Below are 20,951 nucleotides of genomic sequence, written 5' to 3' on the forward strand. Positions count from 1 at the left end.
GGGTAGATGCCTAGAAGTGGTATGACTGGGTCGTAAGGGAGGTCAATCTTTAGCTTTCTAAGGACCCTCCAGACTGCTTTCCAAAGTAGTTGTATAAGTGTACATTCCCACCAGCAGTGTAATAGGGTTCCTCTTTCTCCACATCCCCTCCAGCATTTGTCGTTGGCTGATTTGTGGATGTGGGACATTCTGACTGGGGTAAGGTGGTATCTCAGGGTTGTCTTTATTTGCATTTCCTTCACCACCAGGGATGATGAACATTTCCTCATGTGTTTCTTTGCCATTTTTATTTCTTCATTTGAGAAGTCCCTCTTTAGTTCCCTTGCCCATTTAGTAATTGGTTTGTTAGGTTTGGGAGGGATTAGTTTCTTGAGTTCCCTGTATATACAGGATGTTAACCCCTTGTCTGATATATTGCTGGTAAATATTTTTTCCCAATTAGTTGGTTGTCTTTCTAGCTTAGTTGCGATAGATTTAGCTGTGCAGAAGCTTTTTATTTTAAGGTAGTCCCATTTGTCGAGTCTCTCTCCAACTTGTTGTGACCCTGGGACTCTGTTCAGGAAGTTCCTTCCTGTGCCTATTAGTTCAAGTGTCTCTCCTACTCTGTCCTGCAGTAGTTTCAGAGATTCAGGTTTAATGTTAAGGTCTTTAATCCATTTTGAGTTGATGTTGGTGCATGGTGATAGGCTGGGGTCCACTTTTAGTTTTCTGCATGTTGTCCCTGCGCTCTTTAGCTCAAGGTGAGCACTCTATCACTTGAGCCACAGTGCTACTTTTAGTTTTCTGATGGTTTATTGGAGATAAGAGTCTCGTGGACTTTCCTGTCCAGGCTGGCTTTGAACCACAATCCTCAGATCTCAGCCTTCTGAGTAGCTAGGATTACAGGCATGAGCTACCTGGCGCCTAGCTTTGGCTGACTCTTTCAATCACTTAGTTTTTATAGTGATTTGGAGCAGGGACTCTGACACTATTGGCTCTCCTCCTTGTTTATAAATTAGTGAAAATGATGTGAACTGGCCGGTATGTGCCATGTGGTGTATTAGTGGTGGTGTCGGGGAGGTGTCATATATAGTTCCAATGAATATATTATAGATCAGGGTAATTTTTGCCTTTCTTCCTTTCCCTCTTCCCTCATCTCTATTCAATAAAAGTACCTTGTCTGCATTGAGCAAGCGTAACTGTTGTTTTACTGAGAACCCTTTGAAGGCCATAATTACCTGAATTTTTAAAAATCAAATCAAATGATTGATTGTGGTCACCATAGTTTGTCTTAAGTTTTTCTTAGTGATGGCTAAAAAAAAAAAAAATCTTGTCTAGGAGTGGGTTAGGGTGGCAATCTGGTTGTCTGTGTGCTCCAAATTGAGTTTGCATAACACTTTCTATGGGTTGGGAAAATGTCCACTTTCTAACCAAAAGAAGGGAAGAGAAGGGGGTTAATTCCCCCCTCCCTCCACCTTGATAGAGCTGCTGCTCTCAGGGGCTGACCTCTTCAGTCCAACCACGCAACACATTTCCTAAGCTTCGGTTACAGAAATGCCAAAGCCTCTCTTCCTAGGATGACCACAGGGGAGAGATTGAAGGTAAGTTATGCAATTCACGGGTCCTCCAAATACTCAAGAATCACAGTCAGGCCAGGTGCAGGTGCCTTACATTTTCGGCCTAGCTACTCAGGAGGGCTGAGATTGAGAATTGAGGTTCACAGGCAGCCCAGAAAGTCTGTGAGACTTTTAACTTTAGTACTGGTGGTGGCAGAGACCAATTAATGACCAAAAAAGCCTGAAGTGAAGCTGTGGCTCAAGTGGTATAGCACCAGCCTTGGGTGAAAAAGCTAAGGAAGAATATGTAGGCCCTGAATTCAAACTCTAAGATCACAGCTCCCTCTGCTCCCTCCCCCCCCCCTAAAAATATCACAGCTTATCAGAGGGGAGCTCTTTGCTCTGGACCTGGCAGTTTTAATTTATCCTGTCATTCCAAAAAGTGAGTTGTTCCAAGGGTCATCAGTGAACCTCAGATTGTGGACCTGCAAAATGGGGGCCATGAAAAGTGGAAGCATCTGAGAATCCTGGTAACATAGATTGGTGTTCAATGCTCCTAGAAATTTCCCTCCTCATACATAGTCTTGCCCATCTGAGCCCCAGCTGAGTTCAGCAGAGGGACCCAGTACATCTCTTCTCTGGGCAGGTTGGAACCCAGTCAGCATGTCTTCAAGGCAACTATTTCCATCTCATAAAATGATTAAACCGAAACTTGCTATTTTTATTTGGCCCTATAAAAATAGCTGCTATCATTCAGGCCTGGCTGGAAATCTAAGACTCCTCCCTTCAACTAGCGCATCTCCATGGGTTTTGCTCTAACGTGTACTTCCCAGTCGTTGGCATTTAGGGGCACAGCTGGACCCCCAGATCGAGTGGAGACTCACTTGAGACTTTTCTTTAAAAAACAAAACAAAACAAAACAACAAAACTTCTTTCAGGGAAGAAGCAAAGGTGCATTGGCAATAGGAAGTTCGGCATAAACCCTACACTTCAAGATCCTCCCAGGCTGCCCTACTCTAAGACAGGAGTGGTGGGCTGTGTGTGTCTCTGTGTGCAAGAGTGTGTGTGTGTGGGGGGGGGGCCCTGGGGCTTTAGTATGAGCACCCCGTTTCATCAGACCCTTCCCAGGTGAAGGGTGTGGACCCAGTTTTCTGGCTTTCCACGATGCCCGAGGAAGGACCACGGCACCTATTTCTACCCGTCTACCCCCCAGCGTCCCTCCCCCTCCCCCCCCCCACAGTGGTGCGTGACCACTTCGGATCCCGCCCCAGACAAAGCCGATCTGAACTCCAGCCCAATGAATAAGGGGATCAGGTTGCTCTCTGGGCTTCCCCTCACCCCTCCCCACTTCTGTCCCCACGTGACTCTCTGGAATCTTTCCCAAAGCTCCGAGTCCAGTCCCTGGGTCTATTTTCACGCCAAGCCAAGAAGAGAGGCTGAGCCTAGCACGGGGATCGTGTGTGGGACTTATTTTGTGCATTTCTGGGCTCTCTCGATCGGGTGGCATTTGAGTTTCTGGGGTCGCCCCAGCTTCTCTTTCTTGGCTCAGTGTATCTAAAATGATGGCTCCTTCTCCTCCTCCTCCTCTCCAGTAATCACACCTCCGCCCTGCAGAGCTGGGGGGGGGGGGGATGAGGTGCGGAGGTGGGTGTCGGGCGAGGAGGAGCCGGCCGCGCCCCGGTGCCGCTCCCGAGGCAGGCGAGGGAGGGGGGCGGGGGCGAAGAAAGTAGCAGCGCCGCCCCCCGCGCCGCCCGCGTCCTCTCCCGAGCTTCCCACCGTCGGCTGCGGCACAGAGCGCAGCCGGGGCGGCGCGGCGCGGTGCGGTGGCAGCGCGGGCGGCCGAGTCCCCGAGCTCCCCGCAGCGCGGCGCAAAGTTTCCAAGCCCAAGCCTCCCCCCCCCCCCCCGGGGAGGCCCAGGTCCGCGGGGCGCGGGGTGACCCGGCCCAGAAGCTAGGGTGTGTGCGGCGTGCTGGGGTGTGTTCCCGGCGACCCCCCTCCACCGACGCAGCGCCGACGCAGAACTTTACAAAGCTGCTGGAAGCCAACCTGCGCCACGATCCCCGCGGTCGGCCACCCGGGAGCCCGCGGACCCGGCACCCAGCGAGGCTTGCGAGATCCCGGCAGCCCCGAGACCCGCAACTTTCCAGCGTCGTCTTCTCCCAGCCCACGTTGGAGTCCTTCTTCTGCATTGCTGGGAAGCTCCGAGTGGGGGAAATCGAATCCCCGGCCGGACCCGGCGCCCCCGGGCTGCTGGGAGCGCCGCTCTTGGGCGGGAGCAGCGCCTGGTTTTCCCGGGTAAACGCCCCGCGGTTCTCCACAGCGCTTTGCGCCCCCGGGGCGCGCGGCGCCGACGCCGGCGGAGCGGCCGAGGGCAGGTTCTTGGATGCGGAAGGCTGGGCTCCGGCAGCTCCGGAGCCGAGGCGGCGATGGGTGTCCTCCAAGAGTGGCTCGGGGTGGCCCTGGCGCTGGCGACATTTGCAGCCCTGATGCATCATTCAGAAGGTAAAAAAAGAAAATAAACAAACGGTGCCGTGTGTGTGTGTGTGTGTGTGTGTGTGTGTGTGTGTGTGCGTGCAGTTTTAAAATGCTCGGCGCGTTTTGTGGTGGCGTGAGTCGAAAGGAAGTTTCTGGTGGCTTTTTTGGGGGTGGGTGGATGTGGACCTGGAATGGACTCCCCCCCACCCCTCCCCGAGTACATTCCCTGCTCCTGATTGTTTTGTATCCAGATCACAGCCCCAGCCCCAGCCTCCCGCTCTGCCCTAGGTGTGTTTGGGTGGGTGGGTGGTTGGCCGGCCGCTGGCTGGGGCATCTGTGAAATTGGATTTTCTTTCTCTCCATTTCCACCTTGCCCCCCCCCCCCCTCCACCCTCGGAGGAAACGCAACTACCCCAAGCACTGATGAGGGCCGAGCAAGAATGGCTCATACCTGTGCCCAAAATGCTTCAGCTCCTCCACCTTAGCTCCCCCCCCCCCCCCCGTAAGTCTTCTCCGAAAAGTCCACGGAAGATTTTATAACTATCCGAGCAGAGCGCGCTCTGGACGTGAGCAATTCAATTGCACGAGAACAGGTCTCCCCACTACTAAGAGACCCGAGTCTGTCTGTCTGTCTGTCTGTCTGCCTGCCTGCACAGGGGTAGGAAAAGTGGCTGAGTTTGGTTCTTTCTCCTACTTTGCCCTCCGCCTCCGTCGCCCAGGGGCTGGGAGCTGGACGCGGGGAGCAAGGAATCCAGAGTTGTCGCCATGATTTCAGACGCAGATAAATAACTGAATAAAGCAGGAGTTGGGGGGGCGGGGTGTCGTGGGGGTCTAGGCCCAGAATCGCGAGGGGCGGGGGGGGGGGCTCTGAGTTCCCACCAGCTTTGAGGAGCGGGGAAAGCGGCCCGGTGAGGGCGTCAGGGGGACTCGCTGCGCGGAGGGAAGGAACCCGCGGTCTGAGGTTCGAAGACTTCATCCCCAGCGCCCGGCTCTCGGCTTCCTCTTCTGGCGCGAGTCATTATTCAACCAGCTGCGGGAGGAACAGTTCACCTGCCCGGTCGCCAATCAGAGCCTTAGCCCAGGCTGCTGGGGGCGCTGCGCCTTCTCCCGGGATGGCTGGGGCCGGGGAGCTCCCGGGTGCGGAGAGGGGCTTCGCCCCGCCCTCGCTGGAGGTCGCGGGGGTAGGAGGAGGGCCGAGCCCTGCCTCAGACTTCCAGACCTCAGAGAAACACCTCCTCTTTACTACACACAGTCCCAAGAGGAAGTGGCCCGGCCTTGGAAATGCGCGCCCAGCAGCGGGCTTTCCCTCTGGTTCAGTGCCACCTGGCCGCTTCCCTCCAGGGAAGCAGATCGAAGGGTTCTATCCTAGGGGAAGCACCCCCCCGCCCCCCGGGGGCTTGTGCAGCCGGTCTGCAAACCTGCTCCGTAACCTGCAGAAATAGACATTGTGTAGGTGTGTGTCTGAGCATCCTGAAGGAAAACTTGTAAGGTTTGATTTTAATAGTTAACCGGTTGGAAGTCAAGCAAGGCCACCCAAACCTCAGCTTCGGACTTAGAAAAATTCCGATTTTTCACTTGGTGAGAGTTTCTTATTTAGAATCATACACACCCCAGCAACGTGGAAAACATGCGTCCAGTCCAGGATTGCTCACCAGGGGGCAGTTGGCATGATGTAGTTTCTCTGGATGAAATCTCTTGAAATGACATAAAGCCATTAATATTAAGAGCCTTGTAGAGTGCCCTTTGGACAATGCAGTGTGCAGTTGGGCAATGCAGTGTGCAAAGTTTAGGAACTTTGGTACGGCTGTTTGTGTATATCTCTTCAAGGATTCTTTGGAAACTTTGCATCTAATTGTTTAAGTCCATTTTCAGAGAAGGCATGTCTGAGACTTTCCAGACAAGTCATAATGATGCTTATCTAATAATGAATTGAAAATAGTCATGGCCCTATGCTAACCACCCTACAAACTTTATCACTTTATTTTGCTTAACGGTGTGATTACCAGTCTCACAGACAAAAATATCAGCTGTCATCAGATAGAACATTCAATTTAGTTCTGGTAAAATCTTTTTTGTTTTACAACTAAGAGATTTCCTTTTAAGGTGGAAAGCATAAGGATCTTAGAGATTTCCTCAAGTTTTTATTATTAACCTAGGGAATCATGTTTAAAACCAGAAAAGAAATAGGTATTTACATGGGCCTCTCTGTGCATGTTAGAATTTGTTGTGTTTTATTTAGTTTTCAGTCATATCATACATCTATCTAGTTAATGTTCATTTTCCCCCCATAGTTAGAGTTGATACAGTCATGCCTTTCAAGGCTATGTGCTTGCTGAAAAGTTATGATGGCTTATGGTTACTTCTATATCTGGCTTAGCTCCTATAATAGTGAAGGTTCAAGAATATTGGCCAGATGAGCAAATATCACCAGATCACATTCTTTTCATTGAAGCATAACTTGTAGACCAGCCTCTATGATTAGCTGACCTTAAATGAACCATCTAACTGCTTTGGGCTGTGTTTCTGTCACTTACTAAATGAGCAAGTCTACTAGGAGATAATCTGTCTAAAATACATTTGCTAATTCTTAAACATAGCAAAGAGAATGGAGGGATAAAAGGAGAAGTAGAGGTATCAGAGATTGTGGCTGTAATACAGTTCTTACTTAGTATACACAGGTTCTATGCTTGGTCCCAGCACTACAGAAGAAAAACGGATGAGGGAAGAGGTCAACATTTGCTGCCTTATTTGTGATCAATTGCAACTTTCTGTTTCTAAATAACAGTTTGTCACAAGAAAAATGGGAATTTTTATTAGCATATTATCTTTTTTTTTATTGGCCTGTATTGCTAATCTGATGAACTACTGTGATTTGAGGACTTCATGCAGTCAAAAGTACTAGGGAAACTTCTCACATGGCTGCTTTCTGAATGGGGAAACTATTTTGGCATTTTTCTGTAGACATGCCTCTTGAGTTACGTTGGCATGTGGAAGTCTTGTGAGGTTTCAGTGGACTCACAGCTGGTTTGAAACAGAAAGATGACAGATTAGAGGCAGAGAACAGGCTCCAGTTTGTGTCCCACCATTCCTGGGTGATAGTAGCTAATCCTATAACCTCTCTCATAAATGCTATTAACTGACTACACTGGAAAGGATTACACTGGAAAGAATCGTTTCCTTTTATTTATTTTTTATTTACTGGCAGATCAGCATTTTTGGTTTTGCTCTTGGCTGAAGAGTCTTTTTGGTGAGGCACGCACACTTATAACACTATTAGAGAAGATATTAGCCCACCAGGATAGCCTCTCACTTCACTATTCATTCTGTAAGCCTTTACAGAGAGCATCTGGATCTTCATAGGGCTGGTGGGGTGGGTATGGGCATCAAAACAAATAAGAACAAACCTCATATGTTGTGCTTACCAAAATTGTTAATATTATTAAACTATTAGTTAGGATATGAGAATATTTGTTCCTTGGGTTTTCCAATATTGATTTTTTTTTTCTAATTCCAATTGATTGTTACTGAGCACAACTTTGGAGCCTTCTGACTTTTATAAGTACCTGTTGGTAGAAATAAAGAGGTAATATAGCTGAGCACCTATAGCTCATACCTGTTATCCTAGCTACTCAGGAGGCTAAGATCTGAAGGTTATGGTCTGAAGCCAGCTTGGACAGGAAAGTCTGTGAAATTCTTATCTCCAGTTAAACAGCAAAAAGCCAAAAGTGGCACTGTGGCTCAGTAGTAGATTGCCATCTTTGAGCAAAAAGCTCAAGGGCAGTGTTCAGGCCCTGAGCACAAGCCTCAGTAATAGCGTCCCTTCCCCCCCCCCCCCCCCCCCCCCCCAGCCCCGACACACAAAGAGTTGTTGTCATAAGTTTTTATTTGTAATATATTGTACTTCCATTCATTCCCCTCCAGGGATTGGATTCTGAGTATTACCCTTCCTAAGGGATGTTTATCCTTTCATGAGGACACAACCATCCATGTCCACTGCCATGTATTTCAGTAGCAGTTTTACTCAAGGTGCACTGTGCTCTGTTACAAGCTGTCATGTGCACGCTATACCACATGGATAGATTGATAGATTGGATCCTGATGCCAAATCTTATGTAGTTCATTTTCATTTTAACCACTGTATTAATTGGTCAAAATCCTAGTTGAGAGTAATCAGGACATGAGCTGTCCTGTCAGTCATTCTATTTTAACTATTCCACAGTTTATACAGCCATATGCTGAATTATAATACAACATAAAACTTGAACATTTAAATGCCAACTTGTGGCTGCTTGTTCCTAATGAATCATATTTTGTGATACTCTGTTCTTCGAATCTCTATATTTTTATGGTTGTTATCGGCTACTATTCCTTTCAACTAATGAGCCTGACATTCTCTTGAGTTTAACTTTCTTCATTCTTTGAGTTTTCAACTTAGAGTTTCTATGGTGAATAGAGTGTAAGTATTGATATAAATTATGCCTCAAGATTTCCTTGAAAATGCCAATATTTTACAGGTGTCTCAGGCAAGAATTTATTACAACTGGTAAAAGTCTTCAAAACATTCATTTACTTGTTTTGAATTTCATGCAGTAACATGTTGCCTGTGACCTACAAGAAATGACCCAGCCACAAGGGAGAGGAGCAGCTCAATCTCAGAACCTAGGCTTACCCCATGCCCTGCAGTGTAGAACTTAAATTGTCTTGCCGTGTAGTTGGTTTTGGAACTCTAGCTCTCCTTGTCTTATTTTTTCCAGTTTTCCTTTGAAGACAGCTTACTTGTTCACCCTCTCTCAGAATTCACTTTGAGCTGGAGTTTCTTTAAAGCTCAAGTAAAATAATAAATGGCAAACCGTGAATGGACTGGTAATCATTCTAGTACTCCTTAAGGAAAAAAAAAAGATGAGTGGAGGGAGTACCTTTATTTTCCATGTTACATGGCTCAATGGATTGGCGAAAAGGCCTCTTTGTCCTAATTCTGATCCGGGAGCTGCCCCAGCACCCAGCACCCAATGCCAATAAGGCTTCCAACTTCATCTGCTTGTAGGCGTGTAATGTGCCACAGTGTGGGAGAAATATGCTTGTTCTGGGTGACTGCATCTGGCTTTGGGTGGTGATGAATGTTTGATAGTACTGGGCATCATTTTGGAATGTTTTATTTTCTCCCAAGAGTAAAAATGAGGGTTTGGAAATCCTGTTAATGGAGACTCATTCATGCAGCTGCCTTCTGGGTAGAAGTGTTCTGTTTTAGGAAGGGCCTCAGAGGGCAAAGCTTATTTCTTTTGAAAGTGTGCATCATAGAGTGACCCAAATTGAGTTATTTTCTTTCCTTAATGATATTTATTTATCTGTATTTATCAGCAGCTTCACACCGTTTGACTTGGGTCTGTAGCTGATCCTTGGCTTAACCACCTATGGTTGCGGTGCTCTTCCCTAGGAACCTCATGTAGTCATGTTGCATTGAGTTTATAAGTTCTCTCTAAACTTCAAAAAAAGTCCCATCTCCCTCCCTCCCCCCGCCCCCTCGCCCTCCAGCTTCTACTGAGGATTTAACTAGGGCGTTGTATATACTAGGCAAGTGCTTTAACACTTTATTTGTGACATATATATAGTTCAGGAATGCAGAGATTTTGTACTCAGGGCTTCCCAGTTGCTAGGCAGGTACTCTACTGCTGAGCCACACCTCCAGACCTTTTTATTTTTTTTGCCTTAATCTTGCTTCTAGCTCAGGCACATACCTAGACAAAATCTGCCTAATTTTGGCTTCTCATTGTTTCTGGGATGGTAGGCATGCAAACCACTCCCACTTTCTTTGACTGAGGAGTCTTATGGAATCTTCTGCTTGGGGCCACCTGGAACTTCCATCCTCTCAATCTCAGCCTCCCACAAAGCTAGGATGACAGACATGTGCCACCTTGCTCAGACTGAGTAGAGAAAGAGGTCTCTTGAATTTTTTTTTTACCTGTGCTGGCTGTGAACTTTCATCCTTCCTTTGTAAGTAGTTAGGACAGTTGTGAGTCGCTGGTGCCCAACTCCAAAAATGGTTTAAAAACTGATAGTTGGTTACTTCTTAAGATACTTGATTTCTCAGGCAGCTTTGAAAAGAAATTGGCTTTGTAGAGAAGAGAAATAAAATTATAGGCTCATGTGTAATAAAAATGTTTTTGTTAACAAGGCACACTATTTACACTGGTTCTATAAGATTAAATCACTTAATGGTGATGTTGTGTGCCTTAGCTTATGTCACTGTAATCTGTGCCAAAGGCAGGAACCACCTATGAAAACATTTCTCAGAAACTATTTTCATTGTTAAACAATACTTGACTGGAGAGGAAGATGAATTTATTATAAAGATAGTAAGCATTGTGTTTTTTAAATGTTAAACTTTATTTCAAAGGTTATATATATATATACATATATATATATATTTGAAAACATTGTACATGATACTCCATGCAATTTTATCTGTTAATGTGTTTTTTTCATGGGTTAGCCATTAAAAGAGTAATGATCTGAAAGAAGATTCAATTTTGTTAAAATGTACTTCAGTGGTGATGATCTTTATTATGTTTTTCAACATCAGAAGTAAGAAAATGTCTAAGTAATTTAAAAGTAAATTGTAGCCACTGGTGGCTGAGATCTGAAGATCAGGGTTCAAAGCCAGGAAATGCCATGAGAATCTTATCTACAATTGAGAATCTTATCTATAATTAACCACCGAAAAGCCAGAAGTCAAAATGTGGCTTAAGTGGTAGAATGGTTCCTGGGTTCTGAGTTCAAGCCCCAGGACTGACAGACACATATATCAGAAAGTGGGTTGTAGCCAGGTGCTGATGGCTCATACTTGTAATCCTAATTACTGAGGAAGCTGAGATCTGAGGATCACGGTATGAAGCCAGCCTAAGAGACTCTTATCTCCAACAAACCACCAAAAAGCTGGAAGTGGAGCTGTAACTCAAGTGGTGGAGTGCTAACCTTGAACAAAATAGCTCAAGGACAGAGCCCAGGTTCTGAGGTAAAGCCCTAAAACCAGTCTGTGCACGTGCACACACACACACACATACATGCACAAAAGTGAATTCTATCAACAAACATATATTTAATCTATCTATAGATATAGACATGTGTGTACATTTCTATTTAAGATACATATGACTGTTCTATATTTATACATCTATAAATATACCTCCTTTTCTATGGCATACTGTAGATTGTAATACTGTCTTTGGAAAAGAAAATTCTTAAGGAAAAGTAAGTCAGTTAAGAATTTCCTCTCTAGGTTTTATCTCAAGTTTTTCTTATTTGAATGTCAAGCACATAAAAATCATTTCAGTGAATTTGCCCTCAGAGATCTTTGATTCAAACCTAAGTGGAAATAATCGTCCTGTTTTCTTTAGAAATTGTTCTTAATTCTATTATGTGTGGATAGGGTAGAACAATTCTCTCCTGAGAAGTTAATGTTTTTAGTACCTCATGAATGGTTTGTTAGAGGCCAGCTCTGGAGTAATTGTGTCCCTCCCTCTTGGGAAAACCAACAGTGGCACATTGTCAAGTTTGCATCTACATTGGTGTGTCTGTGCTATTTGAGTCTGTTGTGCAGTTTCTCAGTTTCTAGAAGAATAGCTGCTAGCACACTTCACACCTGTTCCAGGTTAATCAACACCTGTTGTGCTGCTCAAAAATTGGTTGAGATTGTGTATTGATACGTATTTTTGTGACAAATGCCTGCATATATTATAATTTAGTGTTGTGAACCTCATCTGTTTTTCTCTTTTTTTTGGTTAAATTAGGATTGCAATTTTATGTTGTTTTCAAATAAAGACTTAGAAATTTGTTTTATGATATACTACTTAGTCGGAATATAGATGCTACCCCAGTCAAATACAGCCTTCTTTTCCATTTAGAAACAAATCATCTGTTTTTCTTCATTTAGTGCCTAATGACTGGAAAATATAGAGACGTATCAGTTCATAAGCAGCCCATCAGAAAGAAAAATGGAGTGAAAAGGATTTTGGAGGGCAGGAACTCAATAGATGAGCTCTTTTGAAATAACCATCATCTATATAACTCTCCTCTAAAGTGGCTTAACCTCCCCCAAAGAGGAATAGAGGAACATACTGTCTTATAAAAGGCAAGAATTAGGTGTGTGTGTGTGTGTGTGTGTGTGTGTGTGTGTGGTGATAGGGTGGAGGCTCATCATGCCAAGCACATATTCATAGTCAGATGTGATGGTACAGGTCTGTAATTTCAGCTCTGGAAGCTGAGGCAGAAGGTCTTATGTTACAGAACTGGCTGGGAGGCATAGTATTCAAGTTCAAACTGGGCTACATCTGGGGTAGATAGTGAGACCAAGCTTAAAAACAACCCTAATAATAACAACAATAATAGCAATAATAAATGGAGTGCCACAAGGGAAATATGCAAAATGAATTCTTAAGTAAATGATTCAGGCACAGAGTGATGATATGAGTTCAAAGGAAGAAGGACATAATTCTGTGGGCTGGAAAAATTTCCTAAAGGAGATGAGATCAAGTTCAAAGACCTCGCTCGAATAGACCCATTATATGTCTTGAAAAAAATGCAAATGAACCAAAGCCTTGAGACATGGATGCTTATTGTTAGATTTCAAATGGGCCTCTTGGATTAGCCTGGGGAATTTGTATCAGCCAAATGTGGAAGAGAATCTTGGATAGGTAAATAGAGACTGGATCACAGAGGTGTCCCTGACTTGTCACAAGGGAAATAACACTGGATGCCATTATACATACATTTATTTTAATATGCAAATAATGTTTTAATAATCCATTCTTTCATGTATATCCAAGAAAACGTTGTTTTGGTATATGGGCTTATTTCCCCAGGAGAAGAATGCTCAAGCTTTTTAAGATTTGAAAGAAGTAATTTGCTGATTCGGATGCATATTTCTAGATGTAGTTTAGCAGTAAGCCTGTTGGGGCAGTGCCCATTGCTTGATTATGATGGCTTTTAATTCTCGTTTTGTTTTTCTTCACAGGTGCTTGTGTCTATCAAGGGTCCTTGGTGGCAGTAAGTCATTCTTAATACATTTCTTTTCAATGCACAATGCTTGATTGAGGTTGTGGGGTGAACAAGTGAAGTGATCCTGTCATTGTAAAATATGTTTACTTTTCTTCATAGTTTGAGGATTAACTCTCACCCTGATCCCATCAGGCTCAATTACTTAATATCTTTCCTAAAGTGAATTATTTCCATTTGGATTCTCAGGTTCTGGAAGAGAAATTCATGTTTTCCCCACCCCCATTTACATTCTGTGCCAGTCCTATGTAGTTTTTCAATCAAAGAGAAAATGAGATCCTGACCTCTGGTCATATATAAATGAGGTCACAGTTTGTTTATATTCCTGGTATATTTGCCATTTCCTTTGATTCTCAAAAATAGTACTATTACTAATTCAATAGAATAGGGAAGATTTCTGATTGTTTCTTTGAATGATAAACTTAGACTTTTTAGGGGGGGAGACAAACAAATGAACATTTTATCTCTGACCCTTTGGCATCTAGGGTAGAATTGATTTTGAATTTGATGGCAGAATGACTTGGGGGAAAAGCTGATGCATGTCTCAGGCATTTCTTTTCATTAATAATGTACCATGGTGCATAACAGTGTGTTAAAGCCTTATTGAAAAGACTGTCTACACTCCATCAACTCTCATAAGTGGTATGACAAGTCATTCTTCACCACTTTTTTTTTTATTTGGGTTTAATAAATGCTATAATAAAACTGAACTGTGTTGATTGGAAAGGATTTGCTCATTTACATCACCACCTGCTATTGACATGTATGATATTAACAAGTCATCTTGGATTATCCTTGTGGTGTTAAATAAAATACACGAAAAAATGTGATGCATGCAATAATCTAGATAATTATAGATATTCACAGAAATATTCTTAAATTGGATTTTTATATACTACAGTTCTTTTTCTGGAGAGTTACATATTTGAATCAGAAAAAAAGCCATTTTCCTTCTCATTCCATGCCTCGGGAAGCAGACTTGCCTTTCTGTTTATTCCTTAATACATTTTAGCAACCATTTTAAAATCAAAGTGCTCTGAAGTATATAATCAATTTTGTAGTTATTATAGATAAATCAGTCAGCTATGCTAATATAAAGAGAATGGTTCATGACATAGAATTGCTTCATAATTTTTAAAAGTATATTTTCATAGCTGTTGATTCATCTGAGATTTAGACCAATGAAATAGGCAGATCACATAATATTTTAAATCTTCCCCCTATTAATAAGGACCTAAGGATGAGAGAGAGAGATGAAGAGTCTTGCTAAAAGTCATGGACTGGAATATGACGATCTGTATTCTTTCTGTTGTTCTGTCTGTATCTGAAAACAAGTAGCAGACTCTCTTCTGTACCTAGACCATCTTCCACACTTAACTTTACTATTTGTTCTTGTGCATTTTAGTGTGAAACAATCAAGTGATTGGAGAGCTCAATTAGACCAAGTTAAGGGAGAGGTAATGCATAGTATGTAATGAGTAATCTTGTTATACTTGGGTCCAGCGTTGGCTAATCCCAAGGCTGATGGCTGTTCAAAGCTAGTGGGGTATACTTTTCTGTACCTGCACATTCCTGAACTCACCAGTCTTTGTTTACCAAGACTACCTTTGTTACTAGCCCTGCTCATGTCTCAGGTACCTAGTATTGTACTTATGCAATTCAATTAGAGAGGTAGGACATTTATTATAATAATAATAATTATTATTACTAAACATTTATTTTTTGGTGAGAAGTAGAGACCTGCTGTCCTAGATACAGGGGTACATTAGCAAGCAGAGAAAATTCCCTGCCCACCTAAAGCTAAAATCCTAGTGAATAAAATATTATAGAATATCAGTTAGGTGTGCTATCAGTGATAAAAAACAAAAAACCAATATGGGTGTGGAAAGAGAGAAAATCCAATGCTAGGAGAAGCAGCTACCTGAAGCAAGATGACTGGAGCAAAGTTGTAGAAAAGGTGAGTTTAAGCGAGCCTTGTGGCTTTCTAGGGGGATCAGTAGTTTGTAGAGTTTGAGCAACAGTTCACTTTGCATTTGAGGGCATGGCTGGAACAAGTGAACCAGGGAGAAAGTGGTGGGAGAGGAAGTCAGCGAGGAGGGCAGGGACACAGCATGTCAAGCCTTGCACAGGCGTGTGTTTGTTCTCTCTTGGTGGGTGAGCCCTTGGAAGCCTAGCAAGGAGGAATGACAGTCTGACTTATTGTTTAATTAAACTGCTGAAATAGGAATATAAAAACGAGCGTTCTTGTTTCTAAGGAAACTGTTGAATACTTTACAGAGACTCTAAAGGTGAGTCAATCCACGTAGGAGAAACAGCTAGAATAATCTAGGAAAAAACTTAAAAAGCTAGAGCTTCTTCTTTTATATTTATGTGTAAGCACTTTAAATTCTCTTTCCATTTTAAGGACATTGAATGACTGCCTGACATGTGCTGGGTTCAGTTCCTAGCACCACTACACATAAGCACACACCCACACATGCAAGAAAAGAAAAGAAATAGGACATAGTAGCTATGGCATTATGGGCATAAATAGTTGTGTGATTTATTGCTTCTCTCTTTCCACATGCCTGTGTTGAAGAAAGGCATTGTCCCTACATCAGTGAAAATGAATGTAGTTTGTGTGTGTATGTTTGCATGCATATATGCGTATATTTCATATTTTTGTATATGTACATATATACATTCCATCTGTGTGTGTGTGTGTGTGTGTGTGTGTGTGTGTGTGTGTGTGTGTATGTGTGTGCCCAGTACTAGGGCTTGAATTCAGGGCCTCCCACTCTTTCTTAATTTTCTTGCTCATGGCTGGCCCTCTACTGCTTAAGCCATGCCTCTAGTCTAGTATTTTGCTGATTAATTGGAGATAGAGTCTTGTAGACTTTCGTCTGAGCTGTTTTTGTACTTTGATTGCCTAGCTTTCAGCCTCTTGAGTAGCTGGGATTATAGGTGTGAACCATTGGCGCCTGGCTCAGTTTGTATAGTTTTGATTAAAATAAAGAATTTGAGAACATTATACCCTATTATTTTAGGATTTAACAACTTTTTGTGCCAGAAGCCTTCTATTGCAAAAAGAATCACTCAAGAGCTGGCTCTGAGCATGGCAGCATGTGTCCCTAAATTCTTCCTACATTCTCACATTGTTAGAGCTGGAAGTGACTTCAGAGATTATGCAGTACAAGTTCCCCACATTCATGGCTGAGGAGACTGGGTGAGACATGTGAAGTTCTTGACATTCATTCACTCAGCAGGTGAGTGATTAGAAGCATAGAGGTGGTCAGCTTGAAAATGGCTAGCATTAGCTTTACCCAGAAAAATTCTGAAACCTCAAGAAAATGAAAGCATGGATTTAGATGTTTGCTGCTAATTGCTAACCCTCTAGCTATTTTGTGAATTTGCTTCTAACCGATGCCATCTTTTCACTTGCTCATGAAGCTGTAAGATACTGGTGCATTTATGACTCTGACAGTCTGAATACCTAGCTTGGACTCTTTCTGCTCTACTGACAACCAGCGCTGGAACCTTCTGGAACCTTTATGGCCCATGATATGAAATGGCACCATTAAAGCCTCTTCTGAAGGGATTTTGTGGATTAAATAAGATTGCATGGGGAACACATGCCTGGCGTGTACTTTTACACCACAACAAAATTCCTTTTTACCAACCTAGAATAACCAGAGGAGGCGACAGTGCTTGAGTATTTACAAGTATTTTGTTCTCTCAACAATCTCAGAACCAAGTACAGTTTTTACAGATAAGGAAGCTAAGGCTAGCTCAGAAAGTGTACATCATTTGACAGTTTACATAGCTAGTAAGCACTGAAGGAAGGGAGGGTTCAAACCTGGCTCTCACTCCGAAGCCCATGCATTGAGCATTGTTTCTCACAGCCAAGCCAGGCTGCATACTGTCTCTGAGCCGTTAGCTTAAATTTTACCTTTGGTCCTATATGCCCACCCCTCCCCTGCTGCACCTGTCATGCAGTTGTCTCTGCCAGTCTCTGTCTCTGACCTCCTGCAAAAGCCAGCTGTCCCTGGCTAACCCTTTCCCATTTAACCCAGGCTGTCCACATTACTGGGCAGGCAGTAAATTCATCACTTAATACAAGAAGCATTCAGAAGGGTACTGATACTGTTTATTGAATGTTTGTATTGTGTGTGTGTGAGACCATGTCTGCACCTGTGTGTATATTTATACCCTCAGTGTGTTGTGCTTTCCATCGCTTGGCAATTCTCTGGACTTGCAGTGACATTCTGGGATGATTTGGTCCTAAGCCACATGTAGCCATCTCTTAGTTATGTATTGACTTCAGCTGTCTCCTTTCTATTTTTCTCTTTGTATTTTTCAGGTCAGAAATTGTTATAGAAGGGACTAAAAATACCATGAGAAACACTAATCCACTTCTGGATTTGTTTCCTTACCTCATAATCCTCATGTACTTTTAAACTCAAGACTTTCACCCAAATCAGCTCTGGTAAGAGCAAAAGTGAAGTCGTCTTAGTCAGGAACCCATCCAGGAAAACACGTTATATGTTTAACTGTGGCAGGAATATCCAGTGTGAGGAGAAAAAGGAATGAACTCTTTTCAAGTTTTCTCATACCTGCTGCTTTTGTCCAACTATATTGAATAATAAGAATTTACATGTCCTTTTTATTTTAATTGCCACAAGTAAAGGCTGCTTCTTTATTAAATTCTTCCTGGGGCTGGGTAATAGTGGCTCACATCGTGATCCCAACTACTCAGGAGACTGAGATATAAGAATCGCAGTTCAAAGCCAGCTTAGAAAGACAAATATTGGAGACTCTTATCTCCAAATAAGCAGCAAAAAGTTGGAAGTGGAGGTGTGGCTTAAGTGGTAGACCACCAGCCTTGAGCTTTACCTCAGTTTTTTTTCCATCTCTGAAATGGAGATTAACTACTTCCTTCACAGGATTGTTGGAATGATTTAAAGGGATTAATATGAATTTAGTAGCTGTTGTTGTTATGAGATAGATATGACTTAACAGAGGGAAGCAAAACTACTCGTTTCCTCAAATCAAAAATGGTAATTGTTGAGATTTTGTCTGCTTGATGTACTTTTGCTGATAAAGTGGATTATACTTTTAGCAAGTTGGTGAGCAAAAACTTTTTTTAAGCATAATAAAATTGTAGGTGTTTCCCTCAATGTAAGACAACCAAGCAGAATTTGGGCACTGGTAGCTCACGTTTGTCTTCGTAGCTACTCAGGGAGGCTGAGATCTGAAGATTAGATTTGAAACCAACCCAGGCAGTAAAGTCTATGAGATTCTTATCTCCAGTTAACCAGCAAAAAGCCAGAAGTAGAGCTATGGCTCAACTGATAGCCTTGAGCAAAAGCAAAAAATAATTCAGAGACCATGCTCAAGCCTTGAGTTCAAGCTTCAGGACTGCACAAAAAAAAGAAAAGAAAAAAAAAGAAAAAAGAAAAAAAGGTGACAAAGCAGAAAGAGCCATGCAAAATAACAACTCTTCAAGTTCTTTCATTTCCCTTAAGCATATTCCCAATCCTATTTTCTTGAGAAGTACAGGTTATCACTTTTTATTTCTTTCAAATGCCTGTGTTTCTTCTTCATTTACTTAAAAATGCTGAGTAATGTGCTCTTTTTATGTGGGGAAGTTTGTTAATGTATACATCTTTTATAGTAAAGCCGTAATTTTTGTGTAACACTTTACTGCTGTGCTAGATGCTGGCTGGTAGTAAGCTGCCTTTGATTAGAGGTATTCAGATTGAGACTAGACAAAATCAGGAATGAGTAATGGTGACTTGGTATAAGAGCTGTTTTAATCGGGTTGTTCTAATCTGAGTGCTCACTGTGAAGATTGGAGGTTAGAGCTGTGTGTTTCTGCCTAAGGCACTCTCTGAGGGCGAGAAAAATTCCTTGACTTGAGTGTGTGTTTCTTGAAGGCAGCAGTTTTGTCTCGGGGTCTAGGTAGGGACAACTAGCCAGTAAATGCCTCAGAATTCTTTTTCCTTGTTGGGGTTTTATAAGCTGTGTGTCATAATCAGATGTGTTGGTTTTCTACTTGGGGATTTATATCTTCTTAGAATAATGGTGTGAGAGGAATAATACAAAGACTTTGTACTTTTATTGATGAATAATCCATATGCATTTTCATTCTTATTCATATTCTTGTGGTAGGAACAGATGTTTTAAGCTAACAAACACATCTCTTATGCTTTGTTTTGAATTTAGAAGATGTAACTGAGCTTGGCAGCCATATTTATTTGCTCAACCTATACTATGTGTGATAATATATTTCAATTTTTTGGTCATGCCATACGTTCCATCCACTTTTTTATTACTTATTTTTTTTTTTAAAGAAGTTTGTACCTTCTTTTTCTGCTCTAAATTGCCTTACAACTTATAGTTCATCATTTTGTTTATGTCTCCAAGATGACTACAGAATATATACATATGCATGTTTATTTTATACATAGTAATTTATGCATATGTATATATGTATGTATCTCCTCAAATAGAACTGCCATTCATTTGTGACAGAGTATGGTATTAAAATGCTTTACTTTTTCAAGTCCTCTGCTTACTAAGGGAAAGATAATATATGAATATCAAATGAGTTAAATCAGCTTATGTTTTCTTGGAATTTGAATTATAAATGTCTCAGGACAAGTTAGCTTTGAAAATTTGTGTGGATAGTATTTTGTTTCTATGACAGGAAGGGACATTTAAATATAAAATGGGCACAACATTATTTTTTAAAAAGTCACTGAGTGGTTTTATGTAAAATAAGCACATTGCTCTGGTAGCCCAGCTGAGTTCCCTTAGTAATGATTTTCTTTTTCAGACTTCCAGCACTTACAAACTGAGTGAAGGAAGAAGAAAATAGAAAACTTTCACAGTGAGAAACAGTTTATTGTTACACTCAGGAGATCCTTGAGTTTGAGCCATGACCTTTGAGTGTTTTTGTGACAGCTCTTGAGATTGGTTATTTATTAAATTTATATCATTCCTTTCCTCCAAAGGGAAATTAAATGGATGGGGAAGGGACCAGAAAAGGGAGAGCATCTGAACTGGAGAGCAGATTCATTATCTTTGAATCTTCATTTCTTGAATTGATTTTGTAAAGAGTGAGCAGGAGAGAATTATTAACAGAAAGAGATACTTCTTTTGAGTATCCTGGTACAATTCCTGTGTTGACTTGCCCCAAAGGAGCTTGTTTTTAAAGGATGGGGCATCAGAAACAGAAAACCTGAATTAGCATCTGAGAACATCTTCCTCTCATATTTAATGTTGGTATCAGAGTAGTAGTGATGCATCTGGATTGCAAAGATATTGATCAACTTCATGTTCTGGACCCTGTGATTGTTTCAGTGCTGTATACTACAATTAATAAGCTATGAGTTAAGCCTCTGGGACAAGTAGCAGTAGACTCTAGGCTGTTTACCCAACAATTCCTTTCCTCTGCTAGCAGAGTTCTGACTTTTCATTCAGTCCTCCAGCCATTCCTTAGATGGCTTGTGGAAATCCTAGCAGTGAACTGTGTAGGAAGCTCAAGTTCCTGTGTTGATGGTGGGTTAAAACCATGTATCTGAGTATATGACCTAGTTGTGGTCAATGAGATGTGTGTAGAAGCCAGAATCAGTTGGGCAACCGAAAGGAGCCCTATAAATAGCTCCCTTTTCCTAGATCCGAACATGTTAAGAAATAAAATAGAGAATAACTATAGAAGAAAAATACCTGTCACCTTAAGGGCTATAGATGTAGCTCAATGGTAGAGCCCTTACCAAGGGTGTATAAAACCCTGGGTCCCAATTCCAATACAATAAGCAAACAAACAAATTTAAAAAATGACTGATAAAGCTGAGTTAGAAGATAGAGCTTTAGTTCTCTGAGCCTTTTTTTTTTTTTAATCGGTCG

General features: G+C 42.2%; 1 protein-coding gene across 1 annotated transcript in view; it reads left to right on the forward strand.

Annotated features, from left to right (window-relative positions):
* The first annotated feature begins 3,776 nt into the window (after positions 1–3,776).
* Positions 3,777–20,951, forward strand: part of Fras1 (Fraser extracellular matrix complex subunit 1) — a 448,626-nt gene continuing 431,451 nt past the window's right edge. Inside the window, exons 1-2 of the mRNA XM_042678144.1 lie at positions 3,777–4,037; positions 13,021–13,052. Coding sequence (XP_042534078.1) covers positions 3,962–4,037; positions 13,021–13,052 — 108 coding nt within the window. The 5' untranslated portion in view covers positions 3,777–3,961. The remainder of the gene's footprint in view (positions 4,038–13,020; positions 13,053–20,951) is intronic.

The sequence above is a fragment of the Dipodomys spectabilis genome, unplaced genomic scaffold, assembly GCF_019054845.1.
Source record: "Dipodomys spectabilis isolate Male_0828 unplaced genomic scaffold, ASM1905484v1 ptg000043l, whole genome shotgun sequence".
Lineage (NCBI taxonomy): Eukaryota > Metazoa > Chordata > Mammalia > Rodentia > Heteromyidae > Dipodomys > Dipodomys spectabilis.